The sequence below is a fragment of the Sinocyclocheilus anshuiensis genome, unplaced genomic scaffold (assembly GCF_001515605.1).
Source record: "Sinocyclocheilus anshuiensis isolate Anshui unplaced genomic scaffold, SAMN03320099.WGS_v1.1 scaffold412, whole genome shotgun sequence".
In the NCBI taxonomy this organism is placed as follows: domain Eukaryota; kingdom Metazoa; phylum Chordata; class Actinopteri; order Cypriniformes; family Cyprinidae; genus Sinocyclocheilus; species Sinocyclocheilus anshuiensis.
The window spans coordinates 1,687,365-1,697,364 of NW_015558661.1; the positions used below are offsets into that span (position 1 = coordinate 1,687,365).

Here is a 10,000-nt window from a genome sequence, read left to right on the forward strand (position 1 = left end):
TCCGTCCATCCATCCATCCATCCATCCATTCATTAATCCGTCCATCCATCCATCCACCCATCCATCAATCCGTCCATCCATCCACCCATCCATCCATCAATCCGTCCATCCATCCACCCACCCATCCATCAATCTGTCCGTCCATCCATCCATCCATTCATTAATCCATCGATCTATCTACCCACCAATCCATCCGTCCGTCCATCTATCCGTCCGTCCATCTATCCGTCCATCCATCCATCCTTCAGACAAGCAGATACTTAACTGTGTTGTAATAAAGTTTGTTCTCTCTCTATTTAGAGAGAGCGACGATTAGAAGCAGAGCGGCAGCGTCTGGTTGAAGAGGAGCGTCTGAGGAACCAGATGACGGCACGTAGGGCTCGAGCAGAGGCAGAGAGGAAGCAGCAGGAGCGTCTGGCCCAGCTCGACCAAGAGCAGAAGGAGAGAGAGCAGGCAGAGCGGGATGAGACACTGAGGAAAAAGGAGTTTCTGGAGCAGATGGAGAGAGAAAAACAGGAGCCAGTCAACGACTCTGACATGGTGGACAAGATGTTCGGATTCCTGGGCAGTGCCAACTCTCTTCCCAATCTGGAGGGTGAAGCACCAGAAGGGTTTGAGGTGCGGGACTTTATGACTATTAATCTCTGTAACTTACCTTGCCTGGCTTTTACATTATCTTAGTTTGATTTTGTTTGGATGTAACAGGATCTTGAGAAAGTTCCCAGACAGTTTGAGGAAGTCATTGATGAACCTCTTCCACTTCCTGATGATGAAGAGGAAGACCTATCAGAGTATACGTTTGCAAAGTTTGCTGCAACCTACTTCCAGGGAAATGCCACACATACGTATATACGGCAGCCACTGAAACAACCTATGCTGTTTCATGAGGATGAAGGAGATCAGCTAGTATGCTTTTTTTATTTGTTTAAAAGTAGTATTTATACTAATAATATAGATTATTAGATGTGTTATTGTTTACAGGTTTACTGTTTAATATTTACACTGCTTTGCCCATATCATATGTGACCCTGGACCACAAAACCAGTCTTAAGTTGCACTGCTATATTTGTAGCAATAGCCAAAAATACATTGTATGGGTCAGAATTATCGATTTTTCTTTTATGCCAAAAATCATTAGGATATTAAATAAAGATCATGTTCCATGAAGATATTTTGTAAATTTCCTAAAGTAAACATATCAAAACTTAATTTTTGATTAGTAATATGCATGGCTGAGAACTTCATTTGGACAACTTTAAAGGCGATTTTCTCAATATTTAGATTTTTTTGCACCCTCAGATTCCAGATTTTCAAATAGTTGTATCTCAGCCAATTCTCGTCAATTTCGAAAAATTGACACTTATGACTGGTTTTGTGGTCCAGGGTCACATATTAAGTTTTTTTTATGTCTGTAGGCTGCTCTGGCTGTGTGGATCACTGTTTTGAGGTTTATGGGAGATCTCCCTGAACCCAAATATCATATCAGCATTAGTGACGGCAGTGAGAAGATTCCAGTTATGACTAAAATCTATGAGACATTGGGGAAGAAGACCTACAAAAGGGAGCTGCAGGCCCTGCAGGTGGATGATGAGGTGAGACAAGTGAGGTGGTGGGTGTTGTGAAAATGAGAATTAATCTTCACATCATCATTACTAATCATATAATAAAAAACAAACATTGAACAAACATAGTACTCATATTGTACTTAACAGTGTATTTCTAAATTAACATTAACATAAACTAGTAAATACTGTGAAAAATCAATTGTTCTTTGTTAGTTATTGACACCAAAGGCAAAAGCTAATGTTAAATTAAACCTTGTTGTAAAGTGTTGCTGCTATGACATTGTGACGAGTGGGGGCGGGGCCGAGAGCCGTGGGAACGGAGCGAGGCCGGTGGAGGACATCTAAGAAAGTTTCTTTATTGTTTCTAGAGTTCCACTACTGACATCCAGAAGAGGAACAGCATACGGCATAAGCTGGTGTCCCTCACATTAAAGAAAAAATCAAAGATCACAGAGGAGGTCTGTAACAGTTCATATTTTTGTGAAAACCATGATACTGTACTTTTTTCAGGATTCTTTAATCAGTAGAAAGGTAACAGAATAATATGTATTTAATATGAAAATATTTTGTAATATTATAAATCAGTATAATTTATCTTTGTTGAATCAAAGTAAACTATTCCTGCCTCTGTTAGGTGACCAGACGGCTGACCGACAGCGATTACAGTCTGCAGGGAAACGGCATGCTGGAAGACCGGCCCACCTCCAATTTAGAAAAGCTCCACTTTATCATTGGCAATGGCATATTACGCTCTGCTCTCAGGTCAGTACATGGCAAATGCATAATAGTTGGTATACTAGAGCTGTTGAATGTGCATTTCATCTGAATTATATTGCATCTGGGTTTGTTTCCTCTGACAGAGATGAGATCTACTGTCAAATCTGTAAACAGCTGAGCCAGAATACATCCAAAAGCAGCCATGCCCGTGGCTGGATCCTGCTGTCCCTCTGTGTGGGCTGCTTTGCTCCTTCTGAAAAATTCGTCAAAGTAAAAAAAAAAAAAAAAACGTATTTTTTATTTTTGGGCTAGTCAGCAGGAAATAAGATCGCATGCATTTTTAATGATCCTAATGATCCTAAACCCAAAAAAATCAAATGTATCATTCAAATCTGGCCTAACTTTTTTTTTTTTTTTTTTTTTTCCCCCCCCCATTTCATTTCTTTATGTACAATTTCTCTAGTATCTGAGGACATTCATTAACAGTGGCCCGCCTGGTCATGCGCCTTATTGTGAGGAGAGACTGAGAAGAACATTTGCGAATAAGACTAGAACCCAGCCTCCTTCTTGGCTTGAGCTGCAGGTATTTTAGGACCCACAGAAGCCATTAGATTTCACTTTTGGGAAAATTCATTGGAAAATATGAATTAATTGGCTGGATCTCTTTTTTTTTTTTTTTTTTTTTTTTTTTTTATTTCTCTAGTATCTGAGGACATTCATTAACAGTGGCCCGCCTGGTCATGCGCCTTATTGTGAGGAGAGACTGAGAAGAACATTTGCGAATAAGACAAGAACTCAGCCTCCTTCTTGGCTTGAGCTGCAGGTATTTTAGGACCCACAAAAGCCATTAGATTTCCCATTTGGAAAATATGAATTATTTGGCTGGATGTCTTTTTCTTTCCTCCTCCAGGCCACTAAATCTAAGAAACCCATCATGTTGCCAGTGACCTTCATGGATGGCACTACAAAGACCCTGCTCACTGACTCCGCCACCACAGCCGAAGAGCTCTGCTATGCTCTGTCAGACAAAATCGGCCTGAAGGATCGCTTTGGCTTCTCTTTATACATTGCTCTTTTTGATAAGGTATGTTAATACATATATTTTAAAATGTAATTTATTCCTGTGATGGCAAAGCTGTTTATTGTAGCCATTATTCAAGTTTTCAGTGTCACATGATCCTTCAGAAATCATTCTAATTTTTGATTTGGTCTCAGGAAACATTATCAACGTTGAAAACAGTTTTGATTAATAGAACGTGCAAAAGAACAGCACATATTTGAAATAGAATTTTTTTTTAAATGTCTTTACTGTCACTTTTAATCAATTTAATGCATCCTTGCTGAATAGTATTTATTTCTTTAAAAAAAAAATAAAATACAACCCCAAACTTTTGATCCGTGTGTATCCTTATTTTTTTCGGTCCAGTTTAAGACCCTCATAATGTGCATCCTCTTCAGGTTTCATCGCTGGGCAGTGGGAAGGATCATGTGATGGATGCAGTGTCACAGTGTGAGCAATATGCTAAAGAGCAGGGTGCTCAGGAGCGCAACGCCCCCTGGAGGCTGTTCTTCAGGAAGGAAATCTTCATGCCCTGGCACAACCCTGCCGAGGACAGCGTGGCCACTAACCTCATCTACCAGCAAATCGTGCGTGGGGTCAAATTCGGGGAGTACCGTTGTGATAGGGTGAGAGCTGCTGTGAACATATTTCACATTGCCTTATAAAGTTAGCTGACTTGCGTTAACCAAGTGTACGCATGTGCTGTATCATTTCAGGAGGAGGACCTGGCTGAGCTGGCCTCTCAACAGTACTATGTGGACTATGGGTCAGAAGTCCTACCAGCCCGTCTTCTGAGTCTTATTCCATCCTACATACCAGACAGAGAAATTACTCCCTCCAAGACAGTGGAAAAATGGGCGCAAATGATCATAGCAACTCACATAAAGGTACACATTTGTAGTTTTAATACATACATTTTTTGAGTTACTAATATTTTATTTAATATAAAATTATAATTGTATATTATTGTTGTATAATTTAATATACATATATTTTATTTAGTGCTGTCAATCGATTAAAAAATTAACTAATTAATTTTTTATCTTAACTAATTAATCGCACATGTTTTTCTGAAATTAATCACAATTAATCACATATTTTTGACTGAAGGAGAGTATCACTGATACCGATACTACTGATGTCTCTAGGAAATTGTTCGGTTTTTTTTTTTTTTTTTATCCATTGACTATGTAATGTTGACTATACTAACATTACAGTATAATTGAGAGCTATCAATTTTAACATTTATTAGACTTTAAAAAATAACAACTTCTAATTTAAGTGAACTTAAAACAATCTTCACATAAATCCATTATAATAAATGTCATTTACCTGTGCCCTTCAGCAAGTAGGCAATATACAGAAATTGAAAAAGGTTATCAAACACTAAATACTAAATTAAATACAGATGAATCCTTAAAGCTACAAAAGTTATTGATTTCCTTTTTCTTTTGTTCTTTGATTTACAGACATCACAGCAGCTGGGTTATTAGCTTATTTGGCTGCTATTACTTTAAGAGCTGCCGCTGCTGAACGTGATGCAAATCTGACACGTATGCTTGTAGTTTCATTCGCACTTTAATATGAAATGATACAGACTACAGTATGCGCCACCGTATTTGTGCATGCAATTGAAGAGTATACAGTATAACAACTGACAGGACAGGAAAATTCATTTTTACTGACATATGCCCTAACAAAATCTCATCTGACCGCAGTTCACTGTTGCTCTACTGAAGATCCTCGTCCCCTGTACAATTTCCGCGCTCGTTTGAGTAGCGCCTTTCGCTGAGGCGAATGAAGTGTGCGTCTTAAAAAGTCTACCATTTGATGTGGTCGTAAAGATGTTAATGCATCTAAATAAATGCAACTCTTGTCAAGAAAAAAGAGACCGAAGCAGCAGTTGTGAGTGGGGTGGCCAACACTAGCTCCGCCACTGCATTAACTGCGTTAAATATTTTTAACACCGTTAAACTGGAAAAATTAATCTGCTGTGTTAACACGCTAATTTTGACAGCACTAATTATATTACATTATTATATTATGTGCATTTTTGTTGTATAATTTAAATATGCAGTTTCTACTTTTAAAATTTATTTATTCAAGTTATAAGTATAAAAATAAGTATAACCAAACATACTGTGACATTGAAATAATATGCCATTTTAGAGTTAGAGTTAATAACAATAAGTAACTTTTGGTAGTTTTCAGGTTTGTAATAGCATATTTAGAATAGGCATAAAATGTCACGAATTAGCCCATGAAAAACACACTAATCTGAATATTAGGTGATTGTCCAGTGTCAGTGATGGCTGGAGGTGGAGAAATGGAAAAATATTTAGGCACAAATGTCATTTTCTGAGAATGGGTTCACAGTTACATGATAGAACAGCACATATAACTGAACAAATCTATTATTAACCTTTTCATTATAGCCAAACGTTCAGTCACAGCACATACCTACGCCTGTGTCTTCATTACTGTGTCAGGCTGTGTCTGACTGACCCCGCGGTACGTTCTCAAGGACGGCAGTCTCATTATCTTAGAGCAGTACCTGTATCGCCACCTAGCGCTAATATGATCTCACAGCTATGATTAACTCTCTAATCTAAGTGTGTGCCAGGGTGACCTTCACACCGTCTACCACCCTCACCTACAGTCTGCCGTAAAAGAATGCAATCACAGGCCCCTGAATATTTGAGACGGTTCTTTTGGCCTCACTATCATGTTATGGGTTTGTAGTTTAGGTTAGCACTCTGCGCTAGCTCATAGCGGTTGATGGACTAAGCAGGTTGAAATTTGATTGACGGTTCCTGTGGGAACATTAATCACATGTTCCTTCTCTCAAGGGTGAAGGCCGTTTTAATTACCCTTCTGCCTTTCATAGGCTAAAGTGATGGACATGAATGTTTAATAATGCTGGAGATCAATTTTATGGATTGTGGTAATGCATGAGTTTGTTACATTTTATGCTTATAACCAGGTCACGAGAGCAAAGGTAATTGTCTCTGAGGTAATCAGCGATACTGTGTTACTATGAGACCAAGATATTGACGATTGCATCTCCACAGGGAATCTATACACAGAAGAGGTTTGATTCGCAGAGAGTGAAGGAGGAGGTGGTGGATTTCGCTCGATTTAAGTGGCCTTTGCTTTTTTCTCGTTTCTTTGAGGCCTTCAAATTTTCAGGTAAGACTTACAGCGAATAGTTCACCCCAAAAATAAAAATTTAATCCGTGAATGGGTCAGACAGAACTTTTGACCAATCATTCAGACCAGTTTTGTGAACCGAATGAATTGTTTCATTGAAAAGATCTGATTTATTTGCAAATAAACGCTGCTACTTCACTCATGAACTCTCAGCAAGACTCCAAGGAGAAATGGGCAGATATTAATTATATTATATTATATTATATTATATTATATTATATTAGCATTTTTTTTACAACCAGAATTGATTCAGATTGAAATAATTTAATTTAGGGTTAGAAAATATTTTAAGATTGTTATTTTGAATTGGGAATAATATTTTAACAATTAGCCAGTGGGATTTTTGGTTGGTAATCTGAGTAGGTGGTGGTTCTCCAATGTCTATGGTGATTACAGCCCTGGTACATTGGGTTTGAGGTCAGAAAATTCTATTAAAAAAAATATTTTGATGTAAAATGTAAAAATTCTGACATTTTTATCCACACCATTTCACTATTTCCTGAGAATGGGTTCATCATTAATTACTAGGGGTGGAACGGTACACAGATGTCACGGTTCGGTACATACCTCGGTTCAGGGGTCATGGTTCGACACGATTTCGGTACAACAGGAAAAAAAAACAAATCTACTATGCTTGGTTTCTTTTCATTTATTTTGAACAGACAGTAGTACAAATAAATGTTTTTTTTTTTTTCCACCTAGATGTGAAAATACTAAATATTATTACATAATGTTTTATATATATAAAATCTGCAGTACATATATATATACATATAAGGAATACATTCTTGAAATATATTTGATTTAGTTTACAGATAAACAAGAGAAAAAAAGTGCGACATGTAATGTAGCCTATATACGCTGAGTTTCAGTTCATTTTTGTGACAGGCTTAATTTGTTCACAGAAAGGAAACTCAAATGGCAGAAAGTCACGGAAACTCAAATGGCAGAAACCGACATCCTATTTGTTTTCTTTATTTTACAAAAGCACAATGTGTTGTTTTTATTGTGAGTGTACACAAATAAAAGCAGACCTTTATACAGTGATGCATTATTAATAAGACAATAAGTGTTTAAAGTTGATTCTGCTGGTATAAGGAAACAGTTGAAGTGATCGCGCACCCACACACACACCCATCCATCAGTTCCAGCATTGCTAACTTGACAGAGCAGTTGGTACTTTATCAAAATAAAATACAGTGAACCAAACATCAGCGTGCCCGCCTCTGTGTCACCGTTGGAACGCGACTGAAGTACAAAGCCTATAATTTTTCATAAATAATACTTTAGCATTCAGATACGTTACATCGCAAATATGGAAATATTATGGAATATTTGGATTTGTGCCGAATGAGAAAGGTAGGATACACGAGCACAAAGCTCCATTTCGCAAACAGTTGAGTGCACAAGCCTTTAAAGTATACATCTTGTCAGTCTGTAAGAGACGCATTCAGAATCAGCACATGGTCACTGTCTAGTGGGCTTTCTCAAGTGCGCAACTCGTGGCATTCGCTGTTCTTCTGCTGGCGGCCGGTTATCAAACAGCGTTGCATTGCTGAGGGATTGGGGGTGAATTGCCTGTATTCGTTGTAAGGCCTCATGCACCGAACCGAGATGTCCATACCGTGATGGTTCGGTACGAATACATGTATCGTTACACCCCTATTAATTACATAATGTAAAAACATAAAACCAAGCAAATCTAGTATTTAGTTGTTCATTTACAAGTCAAAATGTTGAGATGGCTCATCAGTTTTAAATATCAGTTCTGTCATGACAACTCTCAGAGGGATTGGCATGTTAATGTATTTGGTCTTGGCGGAATAGATCTACTACGCTGCTGCGGCAGAGCAAGTCCTGAGACTTGCTACTGCCAGTACATCCACAACATGCTGCTGTGAGAATGTAAGAAATATTGCTGCTGCAAATATAACATACATGAAATAACCCCCATATAGCATACATGAATCACCTCGTAGCAGATCTATACAGGTGGAGCTGGGGAAGGTGGAGGGTTTCTGAAGCAAGCTGCAACTGCTACTGCAAGCACGAATCATATATTTGAATGTTAAGCAGCGAGCTCATTGGCTACCGATACAGGAGAGAACCAATCAGCTGTGCCATGTGATAATGATGGCATTAGGTCAGATTGCGTTAGACCTATCGGACTGCGCCATCTAGAGTTTCATGCCAGAACTCTGTATTTGTCATACAGACTGTTTATGTGATACTTTTATATGCCATTTTTGAAACTTTAAAACTTCTTCAAAAATGTAAAATTTCTTTAAAATTTCTTCATTTGTGTTCCATAATAGACATTATTGCTGGGTGAACTATTCTGTTAAGATATTCTGTAAATCATAATAAAAATTTGTAGGACATATTGATCTGATTGGGTATGATAAAGCTTAACTTTCAGCCTGCTGTTTCTGTTCATTTGCAGGGCCTAGTCTCCCAAAGAATGATGTTATAGTGGCAGTGAACTGGACCGGAGTCTACTTTGTGGATGAGCAAGAGCAGGTCCTTCTAGACCTTTCTTTCCCAGAGATCACTGCAATCTCCAGTAGCAGGTGCAGTAGCACATCCATCCAAACCCACTTCATATGCTGTAAGTGTTCTTTATATTGTAATTTTACTAGTTTTGGTCAATCTAACACATGTATGCAGAGGTGGAAAGCTGCAGGGACAGAGCTTCACTCTGGCCACCATTAAAGGAGATGAGTACACCTTCACATCCAACAATGCCGAAGATATCCGTGACCTAGTTGTCACCTTCCTAGAGGGCCTGCGTTCTAGGTCAAAGTTTGTGGTGGCCCTGGTGGACTGCCATTACCCTGGTGAGCACATGTGGACAGCAGTTCAGTTTAAAAGTGCAAAGGAAACAAAGGACATAACCATTATATTTGATCCAGCCCCAAGCAGACTTTGGGTCGAGACAAGAAGGTCCAGCATAATCAATAAAACATCTAAAAGATGAACAGAAATGCTTATGTTTCTCTTTGTTTTTGCAGCTGGACATGACTTTTCGTTCCTGAGATACTCAAAGGGAGATCTGATCTTTCTGGATGAGCACACTGGAGAGCAGGTCCTGAATTCAGGCTGGGCTCACGGGGTCAATGATAGAACCAAAAAAACAGGAGACTTCCCTGCAGACAACGTCTATGTGCTGCCCACCATCACCAGGCCACAATATGATATTGTAGTGAGTGTGTTTTCATTCAGTACATTCATTGTATACTCTCCGAAAATAGTGCGCTTGGAGGGAAAACTTTGTATGTTTATGTCCTCTTAAATGGGTCATAGTAGTGCCTTAAGGGTACAGATTGATACTCTAAAGTGCTTGTTATGCACAAAATTGTCCCTTTAAGGGTTACAAGCTGTTGTACCCCCAAAGGTACAATTTTTGTACCTTTTGTAATTTTATTCTGACAATGTATTGTATTCACCA

The 10,000-nt window shown here is 38.5% G+C and overlaps 1 protein-coding gene across 2 annotated transcripts in view; it reads left to right on the forward strand.

Annotated features, from left to right (window-relative positions):
• The window catches only part of myo7ab (myosin VIIAb), a 43,050-nt gene that overhangs the window by 26,816 nt on the left and 6,234 nt on the right, over nucleotides 1–10,000 (forward strand). For both annotated transcript variants that reach the window (XM_016477344.1, XM_016477345.1), the window contains 14 exons: nucleotides 301–618; nucleotides 706–906; nucleotides 1,416–1,592; nucleotides 1,934–2,023; nucleotides 2,200–2,327; nucleotides 2,426–2,552; nucleotides 2,746–2,865; nucleotides 3,193–3,366; nucleotides 3,741–3,968; nucleotides 4,059–4,229; nucleotides 6,414–6,531; nucleotides 8,996–9,122; nucleotides 9,220–9,389; nucleotides 9,564–9,754. In XM_016477344.1, coding sequence (XP_016332830.1) covers nucleotides 301–618; nucleotides 706–906; nucleotides 1,416–1,592; nucleotides 1,934–2,023; nucleotides 2,200–2,327; nucleotides 2,426–2,552; nucleotides 2,746–2,865; nucleotides 3,193–3,366; nucleotides 3,741–3,968; nucleotides 4,059–4,229; nucleotides 6,414–6,531; nucleotides 8,996–9,122; nucleotides 9,220–9,389; nucleotides 9,564–9,754 — 2,340 coding nt within the window. The remainder of the gene's footprint in view (nucleotides 1–300; nucleotides 619–705; nucleotides 907–1,415; nucleotides 1,593–1,933; nucleotides 2,024–2,199; nucleotides 2,328–2,425; nucleotides 2,553–2,745; nucleotides 2,866–3,192; nucleotides 3,367–3,740; nucleotides 3,969–4,058; nucleotides 4,230–6,413; nucleotides 6,532–8,995; nucleotides 9,123–9,219; nucleotides 9,390–9,563; nucleotides 9,755–10,000) is intronic.